At 38.6% G+C, this 17,880-nt stretch overlaps 1 protein-coding gene across 3 annotated transcripts in view; it reads left to right on the top strand.

Annotated features, from left to right (window-relative positions):
• LOC138015113 (motile sperm domain-containing protein 2-like) overlaps window positions 1–17,312 on the top strand; it is a 26,790-nt gene extending 9,478 nt beyond the window's left edge. For 2 of the 3 annotated variants that reach the window (XM_068862030.1, XM_068862031.1), the window contains 13 exons: window positions 1,590–1,650; window positions 1,872–1,910; window positions 2,307–2,361; window positions 3,741–3,810; window positions 4,271–4,335; window positions 4,625–4,772; window positions 6,257–6,334; window positions 7,401–7,507; window positions 8,641–8,740; window positions 9,100–9,196; window positions 14,420–14,546; window positions 15,110–15,251; window positions 16,517–17,312. In XM_068862030.1, coding sequence (XP_068718131.1) covers window positions 1,590–1,650; window positions 1,872–1,910; window positions 2,307–2,361; window positions 3,741–3,810; window positions 4,271–4,335; window positions 4,625–4,772; window positions 6,257–6,334; window positions 7,401–7,507; window positions 8,641–8,740; window positions 9,100–9,196; window positions 14,420–14,546; window positions 15,110–15,251; window positions 16,517–16,651 — 1,224 coding nt within the window. In that variant the 3' untranslated portion in view covers window positions 16,652–17,312. Of the gene's footprint in view, window positions 1–1,589; window positions 1,651–1,871; window positions 1,911–2,306; window positions 2,362–3,740; window positions 3,811–4,270; window positions 4,342–4,624; window positions 4,773–6,256; window positions 6,335–7,400; window positions 7,508–8,640; window positions 8,741–9,099; window positions 9,197–14,419; window positions 14,547–15,109; window positions 15,252–16,516 lie in introns of all 3 variants that reach the window. The other variant, XM_068862029.1, reaches the window with a different exon arrangement.
• The last annotated feature ends 568 nt before the right edge of the window (window positions 17,313–17,880 follow it).

The raw sequence follows: 17,880 nt of genomic DNA, 5'->3' as shown, positions 1-17,880 counted from the left end.
CCAAAAATACCTAGTGGACATAAAGACTTAAATGCTGGTGTTTAATGGGTATCTTGAAAACAAAGACCCTAGGTAAGACCCTAAGACTCGAAAACAAAGGAAGGAACCCAAAACCAGGTCAATTTGGCTAACCCTAGGCCTAAAGTTGGTTTTTAGGCCTATTATGTATGTATTACTTAAACTACAGCTCGTTGACATATTCATTGTGACTGCAATGTTGCAGTTACTAAGCAGGGACCTATGATATTATTTTATTCCCTTGATGTATGCATGAAAAAGTTAATAATTGGAGATTTGCTTTATTTCATTCCTCTTTCTAGCAAAGGCTCCATAACTTATAGTACAGACTGAGAAAACCATTTACCTTAATTATTTGGGTATGGACCAAGGTCTATGAAGGGGTCCATGGATGGGTCCACAGGGGTGGTCTATGGAGAAAAATGTTAAAGAAAATGCGAGTTATTATGATTAAACAAGAATATATTTCAGATGGATCTAACATCTTTCTCACTCAGCAAAGGCAGGAAAAGCTAATCAAAAACTGTCAATACTTATGAATTTGGTCATGTTTTCCGCAGAAAATTAACCGTTGTCTTGAATTCAAGTTGTGTTGTTTGTCATAAACATTGCAAAATTTTTTTGACACATTGTCTTCAGTTTACTTCCTGGGAATGACTTTTTCATGGGAAAGGATAAACGAGAAAAGAGTCCATGGGTAAAACCTAAAAAGAAGCGTGGCCGTTAAGGCTGCATGGTTTTCAATAGTGTCGGAGTCATAAGAGCACTTATGACAAAGGTCGGAGTTGTAAGCAGAGTCACAAGCTAGACGGAATCAGAGTCAGAAGAATCAGAACGTTCCCATTTTCTTCCGACTCCACTTATGGCTCCATCACTTATGATCCAGTGAAAACTAGATTGTCAAAGTCAGAAGCAGAAGAACCAACCAATCACAATGCTTGAAATCAAAGATTATGATTGGTTTATTCTTCCGCCTCTGCTTCCGACTCCAACAATGGATTTTTCACTGGATAAGAGGCGACGGAGTCATAAATGGAATCGGTATTCTGCTTCCCACTCCGACAGTTTGATTTTCACTAGATCGTATCGCTCTGTGCTTCTGATTACGTCTCCAACTCTGATTCTGTTGCTAGTGAAAACGAGCCTTTAAAAAGATGAAAAGAAGAAGTAATAATAATATTTTTGCAGTTTGTCATAAGGGACACTGCAGGACATCTCTGGTGTTCTCATTGGCTGTTGTTATCTGGGGTATTTGTGTGTTGACATGTGGTGGATCAGAAGGCGCAAAATGTTTGTAAAACTTAAGAAGGAAAAAAAGCCTAGTTTGTTTTTACGCAAGTGTGTCCTCTTTAAGCGAATTGATAGGGTATGAAAGAAAAAGAAATTTCAACCATGAAAGAAAGAATGTGCAAAGTCATGATGACAACGTTGTAAGCGTTATGAAATGCCGAAATGTGGCTGGAATTTTTCTCTCCTTTGTAACAAACATTAGCCAATAAAATCGCTCAAAAATTAATGGGTGGGTTATAATGATAGATATAAACAATTCCCATAAATTTGTTTCTTTTCAGGACATGGAATTTGTAAAATGTGTAATACATTGCTTCAGAGATCATTTTCCTTGGACATTAGGTATAAGATTCAGTTTTAATACCTGCACTGACTTAACACAAGATATGGGTTTTAGGTGCCTTTCTTTCTTATTTCTTTCAAATGCTATTAAAGTGACTACTGCCATTGAGATTGCCCCATCGGCTTAGAAATTCAATATTCAGGTAGTTCTAATGTGTGGTACGTGTACATACATACACATGCACAGCTTCTGCTACTAAATTACATTTTTCTCTTTTCAGCCTGGTTGCTTGTTGTAGAGTTGCCCTGGATTTTCTTAGGTAAATAAACTATTCGCAACAAGCCACTTGCGTCTAGACTTGCAGAATGATGATGATATTTTCCTGCTCAGTTTCAGATTGATTATAATATCAAAACAGATAGTTTTGAAATTAAAGTTTGAAAAATATACTTGCAGTTAGAATTTTAAAGTTTTTGGAAAAATTCTCTTTGTTGAGAGTGACACAAGAAAATCCTGTACTGTTTGGCTTAGCAGGGAGAAAATTCTGAGCAGAGCAGCCACTATATTTACAGTAAACTGAAGTGCTACCTGTAATGTTTTGCGGTTTGTTCTGCGTTGTCCGTAATAATATTATTACCCTCTGTCAGCAACTTACATGAAATGAAGTCTTTATGCATTGACTTTTCTCTATCACATTGTTTTCTGTTATTGACAGCTGCCTGGAAAATTGTCAATACATGGTTGAGTCCTGAAGCTGTGAATAAAATCAAGTAAGAGTTCCACATTACTGAGACAACAGACAAGCTAAAGAAAGCTCCACATGAAGATAAACTTTTTTTTAGTTTTCACCTTGTCTCAAGCTCCGTTAGACTGTGTTGAAAGGAAAGTCTGCTGGAGCCCTAAGAATAAGGGCAACACTTTGGGCATGTCAAAGCATGTTAAGCTAAACTGAACAGTGGTGTGCAAAAGAATATTACCACGACTTGACTTACTTCCTTTAATTTAGTATATTTTAATGTAAAATTGGAAAAAGATCTTCTTAATCCACCTAATAGCTAGGTCTTTTGCAACAATTCATCATGTGACCTTTGTTTCGTAAACACAATGATTCTGCTGAATTCGTGAAATGTGGTGTTACAGTTGAAGGAAATTATAAGGATTTGTATGGGAAAAGGACGCTTTGCCACCCAGTCACGCTTCAATGATTTGCATACAAATCCTTGTATTTTTCTAAGTTTTCAAACCGGTTTAAAATTCTTTCTTCGAAAATTTCTACCCTTGCACATTTATTCTCGCATATTTGACCTGTGGTGAAAATAGGAATCTGAGCTCTTTTTTGGCGCATATTTATGAAAATTACACTAGAGGGCAAAAGCTTGTCGTTCATAAACAGAAGTATGGAATTTTCGAGTGCTGAAATGGTCTTACAATCTTTACCTTTCCTTTCTGGAATTTATAAAGTCCGAGCTTTAAGTTCATCAATTATCAGTCATGTGATCACTTTTTTTTGCAAATGGCCCATTTATATTTACTTCTGTGCCTTAAACAAAAAATGCAGTAAAATTTGTTTGTGTTTTTTTGGGCAAAACACTGGAATTTTTTTCCTGAAGAGACTCTGTGCTTGTCATTCAAGCTGTAAGTTTGTGTTGTAAAAAAAAACCATTATCCTTGGTTGACAGCTTTGAGACCACGCTGCTCGTAACTCGCCTTGCTGCGCCAAAAAATGACACGTCCGGTACTTTACAAAACTGTGGAAAACCCTGTATGAGTTAGCACTTAATTTTTAAGTGATGCTATGAAATGAGCCACTAAAAGATAAATTTGTTTGCAGTTACTGCCTTAAAAAATTAATTAATCAAATCATTCGGTAACTATTACAATATGCTCTATTCTTATGCTAACGTTTCCTTTTGTTCTGCATGTAAAACTTGTCCCCTGATCACGTTCATTGGTAAAAACTGAAAAATTCTTTATTTCTCTGCTCCGAGGTAAAGAGAAAATTGCCTTGAATTAATGTTAGCCAAACCGTATCCATGTTGTCATCAACATCACTCATGGAGGACTTTAATATTTCACTTTCCCAAGCTGTTTATGGTCTGATAATACCGAAAACTTAACTTTCAGTCGGTTTTACTTTTTCATATTTTAGATTCTTAAGCAAGGCCGATCTTCCCGAGTTAATTGATGAAGACAAACTTCTCAGGAGATTAGGGGGAACGGTAGGTACTCAACATTTCATTATACATGTCCAATACTCCGACATAATGAGATTCCTGGTACGTCACAATAGACATCACAAAGTGTCACAAAGTGTCCCGCTCTTTAAGTCTCGCAAAACTGTTACTATTTTTTTGAGGATTAAGGTTGGGGGACACTTTGTGATATCTATTGTGACGTGCCATGAATCTCATTATGTCGGAGTATTGGACAACCCTCCATTTCATCAGTGATAACCTCCCAAATAATAAAAGTTTGAACCAAGAGTAGGCTGTTATTTCTCGTTTTACCTTTTTATGCTTTGGTTCTTTGGCATTAAACGCAGCAGCAGCACTCCACATCATCAACTTTGTTAACATCATCATCATCATCCTGAAACAGTAGAAAACCACTCTAACATTACTGGAAAAACCTTGTTTTTATTGACCATGAGTATTTTACCCGAGCTATATTTCTTCGCAGGACAACTTCGAATACTCGTATCCACCAACGAAAGAACCTCTTAATTTTGGGGCTCCAGTGGACAGGTCAGTGTAAGTTACATGTAACACTAATTGCTCTGTGATTGTATTGTAACCCGTGCATTAGTTTAACAAAACAATACAGCTAAGAGCATATCCAGAGCTTGGCTTACTTTTATTTCAATTTTTTTTGGTTGTCTCTTGGGGTGAAATTATAGTATACCTATCTCGTTCTCTCAGTGCTCAAACATGCATCTAGCGAGAAATCCAAGCACCACTTCACTTAAAAATTGGTCCTATTTTTTGTAGTTGCTCCATTTATTATTACTATTCTTCCTTCTTCCTCCCTCTGCAGTGTACAAGATACGTGTATACAAACATCAAATGGGCCACTAAACCAAAGTCTTGACATTGATGATGATAGCAGCGAAGAGATGCCAGATCAGCCAGAGTCGCAAGGTTGTGATGAACTGGAAGAAGCTCCTGTTGCCACATCAAAGAAAGTATGAACGAACTTTGTTGCGCTTTCCAAATGTGATAATCTTCTTGTCTCGAAAGACATCAGCTACTTGTCATTCCAGCTGGGTGCCGTTACTTTTGTACTAAAATGCACGAAATAAGCTGCACGCAATTCACAGGACAGGACACAGCTATTAAGAAGGCTCTCGTGATTGGTTAAGGACGGTGCCTACTAATTCAAAGGTATTTTTGCCCCGGTTTATGATTATGAAGGAAATGTAGATCTTAACAAGTGTTATTGAAATCCAAAGAGAAAATTGGGGTAACCACGCATAGATAAGATAATTTGTGAATAATATTTGTACACAGCTTTAAACTACAAAGCAGTGTATGGCGTTCTTTCTCAAATTGAAGCTTACCGTAATTATCTCTCAAAAATGTATGGTTATCCCCAATTTTCTTTTTGGATACCAAGAGCACTTACTAAGATCTACTTTATCCGGATAGTTTTAAACCGTGCAAAAATATCCCTCTATTAGTAAGCATCACCGATAGGAAACCCGAGTATCTTGAGATGCGCAGAACGTATGCGCAATAACAATAGTAGGCACCGTCCTTAAGAAAACAATAGGCACAAGAAATATATATCATGCAAAGCCTGGTTTTCACTAGCGACGCACAATCACAAGCATTAGAGCGCTTATTTCACCGTGAAAATGGGGTTGACGCAAGCATAAGCGCAAAGCACAAGGATCTAAATTATCCTTTACCTTGTGCTTCGCTTTGCGTCCTGTGAAAAATAAACGCAGCATAGGCACACTGGAAATTTGCTACGTCTGGCCAATTAAAGCACTCGTTCCAGATTCCCAGGGTCTCAGTATTTGAACAAAATGGCGGAGGCCGTGGTTGATTTTGATGCTTATGTCGACCTTCGTTTTCACTAGCATAAGCTGCTTATGGTTGCGCTAGTGCTTGCGTCGCTAGTGAAAACCAGGCTTAACAGAAACAATGAAAACCTAATCCTTAAAACGACAGAGCTGTGGTCTGTACCGTACAGAGGTGAGCTGATTCATTGAAATTAGAGGTTGTCAAGAGCTTCGTGGTATCTGAATCTCACGGCTTGTTAACCCCGGGATATGAACGTTAATTCTCCTTACTGGCTGCCATACATTACTTTTATGTCAGTTATGGGAATTTGATATATCTAAACAAAAAAAAACGTGGTGATAAAGTTCTGTATTCTCGTCACCAGTCTGCTTAACAGTGTATTGAGCCTGTGAGGAGAAGATTTATGTCAATCACTCTTGGGAGTCAAAGGGTTAATCACGTCAAAAAAAAAGGTTTTCGGAAGACCAGTTTGTCGCCGTCATCCATTGTCCTTTTGTGAAACATGAAGGTGACATTGCTAACAGCGAGAAGCGCTCGGCTGTTACCCCTCAACCACCCTGCCTCTAAACATGTAATATTGAAAGGAAAATGATACTGGTTTGAGTTATAAATACTTTGTAATAGTGTTGAAATTTCGTAGGCGGTGACTTTCGAAGATGCGACGTCAAATGGAAACCCAAGTCTGGACAGCCCGCCGACATCACCGATGGTCAAACAGGTATTTCAATAAATATAGGCCAAGGTTCTATTGACGCCATTTGAATCACCAATAGAGGTTTTGCATGGCAGGAACAATAGATTCTTTTTCCGAAGGGAACAAATATTCTTTCTAATGCAAAACATTTTCATTGTTCCTGCCATGCAACATGGCTGCCGTGCAAAACCTCTATTACGTCTTGTTATTCTGGTCAAAGAGATGTTGGAAGAGGTAAAGGAAATGATTTTTTAGAACGTGAACAGAAATTTCATTTGTTTGTAGTGCGGAATTGCGAGACCTGAAATGAAAGCTGGACTTATCATCACTGTTTGATAAGCAAGTAAACCTGAACTGAAATCCTGGGGCCTGTTTCTCACAAGTCCCAGAACCTTTTGGGGGCCGAAAAGCAATTCGTGAAACTAAGATTTGTTGTTCATTTTGAAGAATTGATCTCTGATTATATTTACAGCACCAGAGAAAACAAAACATTAGGCCATTTCCGACTTCATGTCTGCCTCCTCTTCAAAGCGAGTCTAAGTGCCAAGTTTTTGTGATGGTAATTAGTTCTACTTTACATATGAATGAAAACTAATTTTCATAAGAAAAACTTCGCACCTAGACTCGCTTTGAAGAGGAGGCAGACATTCCTTCCCTGGCTTGAACAGGATTCGAACCCTTAGGTAAAACGTCTTTTTGTTTCGGTTAAAAACATGCCTGTTGATCAGGTAATGAAAACAAAGAACCGGAGCGGGGGGGATTCGTATATGAAAGAGGCGGGGATGCCCGTCGTCTCGCGTAGAGGTGTAAATTTCGGGTTTTGGTCTCACTTTGGGTGTTTTAGGCAAAACGCAATCATATGCAGCCATGAATGTCTCGTTTTGGGTTGCATGCAAAGAAATAGAAATATATATAAAATATGGTCTCTTTTAGGGGTGAAAAAAGGTCTGGGCCACGCCCGGATTGGTCTCTTTCAGGGGTTTAATTCAAAATTTCCGACGAGCATCTCCGCCCCTTCATGTGCAAAGTCCCCCCGTGGGGACCAAGAATAAACACGGAATAGCAACTAAATACAAATTATTCTTTTCAGCGGGAGATCTTTAACACGCCGACCGCGCGAGCGACTCAGTCACGAATTTCTCAGAAAAGTGCCCCTCCAAATGGGTTTGTCTGTACACCCAGTTTACTGACTATTGCGTAAGTACATTTCAGTTGACCTTGCAGCTCGACTGCCAAGTGGGCGAGTGTTAATTTTTCTCAATAATAATTATGCACGGAAAATTTTCTCCATTCGAGAGAGAGAAATGCAGTTTTGAGGTAAAAGTGCAGAACAGAGGCAATTCAGTGCAAAATATGCGAGAGGAAACAAACCGAGCATTGTGATTGGTCAATGGTGCACTAAACTCACAGCCAATTGCGTGATAAGTAATCACATGAATTTTCTCGTGCAATTTCAAATACATGTAAATACTGTAAGTACTCGTGAATTTTTTCAAATATTACAAATTTTGGTCATTTTGGAAAAAAATTTCTCGTGCTTATTTATTCCAATTTGCACTCGAAATCATGTAATTACCTATACTAAGATCATTACTACATTTTTACCGAAGGTGCTTTCTCAAATCACAAAGGTATCCAGCCGACCATACCAACCATAATCTTTAAAAGCCCTAGATGAACAACTCTGAGCAGCAGCGAACCATTTGATTGGCCATTTTGGGTATTCTTCTCAGTAAACATTAGACAGCGAAGTGGACTTGAAGTGGATGAGGAATGGGATGGACTGCGGGTTTAAAGCCCTGCACCAAGTTCAAAGACCTTGCTCCTTTACCAATCGCTGGTAGCTTATACACCGGCCCCGGTGGCTTAGGTGGTTGAGCATCGGGCTGCCGTGCGGGAGTTTGATTCCGGCCGGACCAACACTCAGGGTCTTTAAATAACTGAGGAGAAAGTGCTGCCTTTGTAATTACATCCGCAAATGGTTAGACTTTCAAGTCTTCTCGGATAAGTACTATATAAACCGTTGGCCGCGTCTCACAAATATCTTCTATGTTTATAAGATCTCTGTGGGACGCTAAAGTGACCCACACACTATTTTCGAGAAGAGTAGGGGATGCAGTTCCCGGTGTTTGTGGATGTCCTCTGCAGTGAGTGTGTTCTTTCCAGCAAAAGTGACCGACTTGGCGTAATGTCTCTAAAAGGACTTGTGGTGTATGAGGCCACCAAAGCAAACACAGCCATAGGTCAAAAGGAACTTGGCCGAGTGCTGGGACATGTAGATCTAGATGTACAGTAGTTCACTCTGTAGATTTTCTGGTTCTCTGTCGCAGACCGTCTGAAGAATTGTTATTTACCGGAACAACTTCAACTGGAGAAATTCTGCAATCTCTGTCTCTTTCGAACAACACTTCATCAACTGTCGCGTTCAAGGTTTGCTCATTTTTCTTTTCTTAAAAAATAAATGGCATTTCTTCTCGAATAAAGAGATCTCTCTTGGTGTTTCCGTAGCGATTAAAATGTTCAAGGGAAGGCTGTTTACAGATATTTAAGTCGCCGCTTTTTTTTAGTTCACGGCAGAAATGGCGCCGTAAGTTACTGAGCTATAAAATCTCAAGACGGCAGCCAATTGTCGCTACATCACCATGTAAGCTAAGATGACTCAAAATTTAAGCTGAAATTGCTTTTTAAGCATGCGGTATATCTTATGAGAGGGCCTGTACAGCTTGTAGCTTTTTATTTTGTTTCTTTTAACCTGTTCCCTTAACCCCTCATTAATCTGCCCTCTGTAGGTGAAAACAACTTCTCCCGAGAGTTATCGAGTACGTCCCAGTTCAGGGATCATTCCTGCTGCGTCATCGTCCGAGGTCAGCGTCTTTTTGCAGCCAGGTGAGGGCAGTGGCTGTCGATACTGAGAACATCGTTTTTTGAGCAAATGAGTTGATAAGCTGAGTTCTCAAACGTTTTCCCATCGTTAGAGAGCTAACTTTCTTACTGTGGTTATCAACTCGTTTCATAAAACACATTTTCGTGTCTCGTGGTGAGTTAGTTTTGTGCGGTCTTGCCACCTTACTGTATTTACTCGGATAAGCGCAGCGGCGCTTAATTAATTTTTCGCGTCTCAAGTGCGGCGCTCATTCGAAAAAAAAAGGTAAAGTCACTGCTTACGAGCCAGAAGGCCCATCAGGCCGGCGCTTATCTCCGGTTTCTGTAGCATGAAGCGACTAGGAGTATTTCTACTCCCCCCTGGATGGGATGCTAGTCCATCACAGGGTTACCCCCAGCATTAAATTTGCCGTTACCCATTTATACACCTGGATGGAGAGAGGCACCGTGAGAGTGAAGTGTCTTGCCCAAGAACACAACGTTCTCATTCGAGAGCGGCGCTTATTTAAAAATTGGACGTCACACAGAAATATTTCTGTACGGAGATTAACAAAAACGTCTTTTGATATTCTAACGGCATTTTACTTAAGGTGGCTGAACACAGTTTTCCGTGGTCGGTGGTATTTATTGAAGGCCGGCATGGATTTTGAAAAATAAAACAAATATGGCGACTATTGAGGAAACTTGCGGAAATAAATGTCGTGGTTTTTTAGAAGTAACTAGACGCTCCGTATGCGTAAACTGGGTTGCCTGTGGTACGTGTTACGCAAAAACAGAAGGCACTGATTTGGGTGGTATTGCAGCGTTCCAGCAATTTTTTTTAAGTGGGGGGTTGGGGGGTGATGTAGACCATTTGAGGGGTCACCCAGATGTCATGCCAGCAATGGCCCTTTGGCTCACGCGTTCACACGTTGACTTATTTTGTAATGTCGTGTCCCGTTTTGAAGTCTTTTACTTTTTTAAGCTTTGGTAATAAATTCATTTCAAAGATAACAAAACACGCCCTTGAGTGAAACTCACTCGTTTCTTCTTTAAAGGGGCTATGTCACTCAAAATGATATAATTCCATGATTTGGGGTGCAGGGATGGCGCAATGGTGAGAGCACTCGCCTCCCACCAATGTGGCTCGACTTCGACTCCCAGATTCGGCGTCATATGTGGGTTGAGTTTGTTGGTTCTCTGCTCTGCATTTTCGAGTTTTAAACTCGTGATTAACTAAAGAAATTTCCCGAAACACCCTAAAATAAAGTGACATAGCCCCTTTAAGTGAAATAGTCTGCAAAAAAAAATAACTGCAAATCACTCTGACGGAAGTTTTCCTGCATGTCATGCATGTCTAGAGATGCACTAAGCAAACGTTTATGCCACACATTAAGGAAGACTGAACATGTTGTTTCCGCTTCATAATTTCTCTTCTTTTTAGTCTAATCTGATGACAGGTCAATTTTTTTTTTGCTTTACGTTTGCACCAAATGGTATCACAAAAGCCGGAAGTTACGGTGTAGCACTCTTATTTCACGGGGTTTAATTTTTGCCGATGTACTTGATCCGCAAAAATAAGTTCCAGCAGAAAAAAACACCAGCAAAATTAAAACTGTAAAAATTTTACTCCCGTTGATATAACTAAAAATGGCCTTTCATCCACATACAGTGGGGTCAAAAAGATCGTTTATTTTGTTATTTGCATTGAGAAAAATCAATTGGAGCTTGCTACAAACAGAACGAAATAAAAGGTTGAGACAACAGTTTTCCACTCTGAGGCATAAGAAACGAACTCAAAGCATCCAATCAAAAGGTCTCGTTAACCATTTACTAAGGCCTCCACGATGCCACGTTTTTTCCACGTTCTTGATGATTGAGATGTTTTTTACGAAAAAGTAATAGAATTTGAAAATAGTCTTTCTGCTTGAAAAGAAAACCGCAAAAACTAGTTCCCAGCGGAAATTTCAGTCCGAATTCTCGCCGCAAACCTCAATAAATCGCCAATCCGCAAAATTTTCATGGTGCACGGTTACAGTAAAAGGCAAGCCAAAAGACTGATGAAGAAAAAATAACATAGTCTTTACATAAAACTCTGAATTTCTAATTCTCAGCGAAAGATTAATGACAATCGATCGTAAAAACACTAAAATTCCTGGTGAAGGACACCATGTTTTGTCAGAAGGAAAAATTAATCACGTGCTAGGCAACCACAAAGGTGCACGTGATCACCTTGTGTCAAAGGTCTTGTTTACAATGAAAGAATGTTATATCGTCCCTCGCTTTTAGAGTTAAACAACGTACTTTTTAGCCCAGAAACTTACGTCTTTCGTTTTTTTTAATTTTGTTGCAATATTTAACTGAATATTTATATTTCATATGTCGGGTCGGGAAGCCTTCTTTATCGGGTTATTGACCCGAGACCGGACTCTTCTCTGGAACAATGTTGATCAATCCCTTCACTGAAGAACCATTTCTTTCAATAATTAAGCAAAAAATGGACAACAGGCTTTCTTTCAAATAATTCTTGACTAAAAGGAATTAGTCAAATTTCAAATTGTTTTTTACCTGGAGACTGTGCAGAGTTGAGTACAAATAAAGAAAATTATAAATAGCCAGAAAATTGTAAACACAGACTACTCAAGGTGCCGCTTGGTTTCAGTGTTGTACAGCACAGATAATAAAATATTAACGAGAACTCGATGACGAGGTAAATCAGCGACTAAATTTCCTGTGCGAGTGGCGCTGTTTATTTCATACTTCTTATGCAAATTTTTGACAGAGAATATTAAATTACAAATAATATTTCACTTAAAGGTTGTTAAAAAGCTTTACTTTTGGGTGTTCATTTGGACGAAAAATGTCACAAAAACCTTTTCCAGCGTAAAATTTATTGAAACAAACAAAATATTTGCTATAAGCGGCAAAAAACCCTTCTATTTTTATTGCATGCGTGCAAACAAGAAACAACAGCAATTAAATAAATTTCAGTCTCACAGTTCAGGATCTTAACCTTGACTGTAAATAATGAAGCACAAAAGAGACAACAAGCTTTCTTTCAAATAATTCTTCACTGTCACATTTCCAATTTTTATTTTACCTGAAGACTGTGCAGAGTTGAGTACAAAATAAATGTAAATAGCCAGACAACTGAGAAACGACTTCAGTAAACATAAACAATGCGATGCATTCAAGGCGTTCGATTCCTTTTAAACACCTACAGAATTTGCCATTTGGTTTCAGTCTTGTATATAACATCACACTTAGCCAAATAACATTAGAAACAAAGCTCACTTTGTGATATCCGACGGCGAAAGAGGCAATTGTTGTCGAAGACCATTACTCGTCGCTTTGAAGATTCTAGATATTTATGTTTCACCGCCTGTCTTGTTTCTTCAATTGACTTTCCATAATTGGGCTTCATAAGGGTATATTTTGTTTAAAGATCCACTAAAACGCCATTCGCGTTACGATGACTTTCGACACCATTGCAGGTTAAGATAAATTTTCTGTGTCCACCGGATAAAATCTATCCATTTCTACTACCCCCTGAAACCGACGAAACATACGCCCAGAAGACTCTACGCACAAAGACACTACTTAGCAGGGGAGGGATGGGGAAGACTTTTCCCGACACAGATAAGAAAAAAAAAGAATAATAATAATAATAATAATAATAATAATAATAACAAAAATAATAATAATAATAAATAAATAATACCCAGTAAAAAGCCCTCACAGGAAAAATTCTGTGCATGCGCATTCGCTCAGAAATTTGTGACAATCTAACCAGTCGTTAGATTTTGCAGAAATTTGAAAGTAACATAGTTCCGATTACAAGCGAGTCGTCGATCAAAAAAATATAGAATTTAAACAGACAGAAATTTGTGAAAACTGAAAACGTCTATCAGCGAATCATGAAAAAATGAAAAATCCGTCTGTTGAAATTCTATGAAAATAGCTGTTAAGGTGGCTGGAACCAGTTTCACCACTTTTAGAGACCTTCTTATTAGATGGGTTATAACTACTATACTGTATCACGTAACAGCAATGTTATGGTACCATATGAAACACCAACTATTGCTTAACAAAATGCGCTCACAATTTTGACGTAATAGGTTACCATGGCAACATGAAAGCTTTCCAAAAACACCCTATATTTCGTCTTTACTTGCTTATATCTTAATAATGAACTCGGGGACCCCCATTTTTTATTGTAAAATAGTAATTAGCAATTTGAGATAGGACTATCTGCAAAGTTAAAAAAATTCTTGGGAGCCAATTCAGAGCTACCTTAGATTTTCGAAAAATTAAGTTAGCTCTGAATTGGCTCCAAAGAATTTTTTTAAACTTTTCTGATAGTTCTATCTCAAGATGCTAATTACTATTCTACAATAAAAAATGGGGTTCACCGAGTTCATTAGTAAGATATAAGCAAGTGAAGACGAAATATAGGGTGTTTTTGCAGAGCTTTCATGTTGCCATGGTAAGCTATTACCTCAAAATAGTGAGCGCATTTTGTTAAGTAATAATTGGTGTTTGGTCTGGTACGATAACATTTCTTTTACGTGATACAGTTTTGTAGTGACAACCCTTCTAATTAAAAGGTCCTTAAAAGTAGTGAAACTGGTCCCAGCCACCTTAAGCGTGCTTTATTTCTATTATTTTAAGTAGACAAATGCCGCAAAAAAAAAAAAAAACTAAGGAGTGAATTTTGCGTAAATGAGGAATAAGTATACTTCTGGCCTTGTTTTCATCAAGAAGTGTTACCATGGTAACAGCCTGCAGAGAACGTTAACTGTAAAAAATATAAACTTTGGGGTAGCACTTACTTAGAATCAATGAGCAAATTTGATCTTCTTGGCAAACACTGCATAAATCTGGCAGAAATGGAAGTTTAAGTGCTTAAAAACTGTGTTCAGTCGCCCTTTTGGACGAGCAGTGAAATACAATCACTTTGAGCAGAAGAACATCGGTTTTGATGCAAAGAAATTCCCCATGCTGTGTTAGAGTTACTTTTTAGCGTTCTTTTTTATTGATGAAATTCCTCGCGGCACTTACTTGCTTTTTGTCCCAAATGCGGAGGTTATTCGAGGACGGCACTTGTTCGGAGGCGGCGCTTATTCAAGTAAAGACGTATGTCCATTCATTGTCCAGTAAACTGCATATAATTTTTATTACTTGATTCGTGACATATCGACTTGAAAAGAATGCATTACGATCAACTGGTGGCTTTTTTTACTGCAGGACATGCTGCGAGTGTTATTAGAGACAAATTTTTGGTGATGTCGACCGAATTAGAGGATGCGAAATCACCGAGTGAACTGGCGGCATTGTGGAAGACGCTACCCAAGACAAACATTGTTGAGCACAGGTATAACTGCGTGTGGGAGGTATATCTTTGGTGTTGTTGGTAGTCAAGGATTACGCTTAGTGATTTGTGCAAAATCTTCCGCTACAGTTTCACCCAATCAGAGCTAGTCAAGCGTAAGTTGCCGTGAATAGGCCATTTTCGAAATATCAATATCCACCTTGATAGCGAGGCAGAGAGGACAAAAAGAATAGAAACACGTTAGAATGAATGTGCGTTTGTTATCTTGCGTGTTTTTATCTCGTTTTTGGCGATTTTTTAAGCGAGCGAGGGCAATCGCGAGGCGAACGCGAACCGCAATTCACGCGAGGGATCCCTGTCCCGAACGAGATTGACCATGTAGTCGTGTGATTGCGCTGCACAGGCAGGCGTAACGAAAGAGACAACCGGCCAGAAGCGCGGGAAAAAATTTGCCTAGTGCGACGCGGAAGTGATAATTATGCAATTTGCGGTGTCAAGAGTGATAATTATGCAATTGCGGTGTCAAGAGGCTGGGGCGTTAAGGCATTGCAATGGTTGATTTAAGATGTGCCGAATGCTTGTTGTCATCATCCATTTTTCTTCAGACTCCGATGCCGATTTGTTGCGTCCAGTTCTCAAACTTCAGGTCACTATTTTGACATTGCTGATGGAAAGCCGGTTACCTTAGGTATGGCCATGGACAACATTGAATCACTTCAAAGACAACTCAACGATATCGAGAAAAAGGTTGGGTTCAATTTATTATTGGTATTTATCAACATTTAATCCGTTTACGATTAGCATTGGCTTTCTCTCTTAGGTTATAAACACATTGAACACTTCTTTTCTTAACCAAGTGTCTAGTCGCTCTAGCGCTGGAGCACTAATTGGGGACACTGTAAACTGAAATTAACAGTTAACGGAAATAAAGTCAAATGTTGGTTAACTTCGCGTATTTGGTGCGAGGAGCCGCCTTTCTAAAGTCCTGGGCATCCTAGCGTACGCCAGACAAGCAGAACAAAGCGAAACTATCAGGTCGAGACGATAAACTTGATGATTAAGCGAAGACTGAAGAAACTTACGAAATATGATAAATGACGGGATCTCCAAAGGCCCTGTGCAAAGCGTGATATCAGGAGCCCATCAACCGGAGCGTGCAACTTACCTATTTTCTTGCAACGGCGTTTTCACAAGTAAGGTTATTTTTAGATTGAATTTCCCGCGAATGAGACTCCCACAGGGGCCCGATGACCAATTACAAGAAATTAAGCAGACGTCATAGGGTCACCGAACCGGAACTGCCTTTGTTTTTTGACCTAATTCGCGGGAAGGGCTAGTCTAAAAACAAACCTACTTGTAAAAAAAAGGCCGTTTCACAGACGCTGTATGGAAGTTGCACGCTCCAGATGGGCTCCTGGTGATATCTTTTATTAGTATATACTAAAGGAGTGGATAACGTTGAACGCGCCGCGCTGTTATTGGCAACTCAAACTCCTAATGTCCATTGCTATTCACCTCCTTCCTTGCCAACAATTTGCTGCAGTTAAAAGTTCCGTTTGACTTCAACTACTTTCCTTTCCCGTGCGCCTTATTACCTCAGAGATATCATAAATGTCTCACTAACCGTGCCGGTCCGTGCTGTTAGTTACGAATCCTCATTTTCCACATTAATTTATGGGGAAAACCACCGCTTGTTGAACCTGGTAGACGTCCCTGGTTCATTTTCCACGGCTGCACTTGTGCTGTAATAGTTAACTTGTTTACCTCCGACCAGTTTGGATTCGTAACAGTTGTTATAGTTGTTGTTGTGTTCTGTCGTTTCTATGATTGTGTTTCAATGGCCCTAAGAGTGGTCAGTTAAGTATGTTCGTATGTAGTGTACGTTGGACGGGTGAAAAAAGTGTAAAAACGCAAGTGTGGATCAAACCGTCTCTTCCTTTTTGAAAAGTTCGTAATTTTGCGAAACCTGATGACGAAAAAAGTAACAAAACGCTTTTTTTTCTCCTTCCCAGCTCGACGTCACAAATAAAAGAATTATCCACATGGAGGAAGGATTAAGTGTTTTTATTAAAGTTCAACTGGGATTGTTTTCAGCCATGATAGTTTTATTTGCTATTGTAATGTACTTTTCAATGCACTCGATGTAATGGATCATCAAATATCGATCATTTGAAAAGGTGTCTGAATTGTTATCTTTTCAATATTTTTATCTAGTATATTTTTTTAATTTTTTTAAGAAATTCTTTTGTTACATTATCTGTGGTGCAGAGAATCTAACCCGTTTTCTTAGCCATTGCTTACCTCTTTTTTCAGTTGTTTAAGTTTTTTTTTGTGTCATCAATAAGTAAACACCAATGATAAGCAGATATTACTTGGCTACAAGCAGCAAGTAAGGAATTCGTACCTGTAGATATAACTTTCAGAATGTGACAAACTCGTATTACAATTTCTTTTGAATAGAACGCAAAAAATGACTTCCAACAATCCTTCCGATCTCTAACGATACTCATCATTCCTCTTCCTTAGAGGAAACAAGTATTTTCTTGTTTTTTTATGTTGATGGAATACAAAAAAGGATTAAGAAGTAGCAACCACAACACTTCACCAAAGAACGTGTGGAAACCGCTTCAGGCGTGGAAATGCTCATGACGCGCTTGTTCACTTGTTTCGCTTTTTCTTATTTTTCTGAGGAAAATAAAATTCAAACGTAATATATAAACTAAAATAAATTATCCATTTCTATTTTTGTGAAATAAATTATTGTTTCAGTGTTATAGATAAAGGTTAAATAAAAGGTGTTTACATTTATTTTCGTTTTTTACTGGTAGACTCGACTGCGTTTTTTTCATGTTTGTTTGTTTTGAATAATTTTGGTGCATTTGAGCGATTTTCTCTTGTGTGGCAACTGGGGAGCAAGGTTGGCACAGAAGAGAAGAACTTTCGCCTTACACCTTTGTATCCGTCAACCAGCGTTGATTGCTCCGAGAGGCTTCGGTTTTTTTCCTCTCGCCACAAACCAACGTTTGATTTGATATGATTTGACTTGGTCTGCTTTATTGTCATGTGATTTGATTTAATTTCTCCCAAATTTTGTTGAGCACTTTATCCTTATGCATATTCAAGCGGAAATAAAACACAAGCAGCGGTGACAAAAATGTGATACAAATTATGTTTTACTTGACATTTCGTATGCTTCAACATACATAATCAGAAGTGACACTTAACTGTAAAGTTAGATAACTAATGAAATAAAAAATATAGAAGTTAAGTGACTAATAAGAAATAGGCCTTATGTATGATGGCGGTATGTGCTCAAAAATTCACCACCAAGCCTCGTTTGCACAAGATTTTTCACATCGTCTTTACACTTAATACT

This window comes from Montipora capricornis, chromosome 9, assembly GCF_036669925.1.
Source record: "Montipora capricornis isolate CH-2021 chromosome 9, ASM3666992v2, whole genome shotgun sequence".
In the NCBI taxonomy this organism is placed as follows: Eukaryota; Metazoa; Cnidaria; class Anthozoa; order Scleractinia; family Acroporidae; genus Montipora; species Montipora capricornis.
Note: the sequence above shows the minus strand (reverse complement) of the source record. Positions and strands in the feature narration are given on the sequence as shown.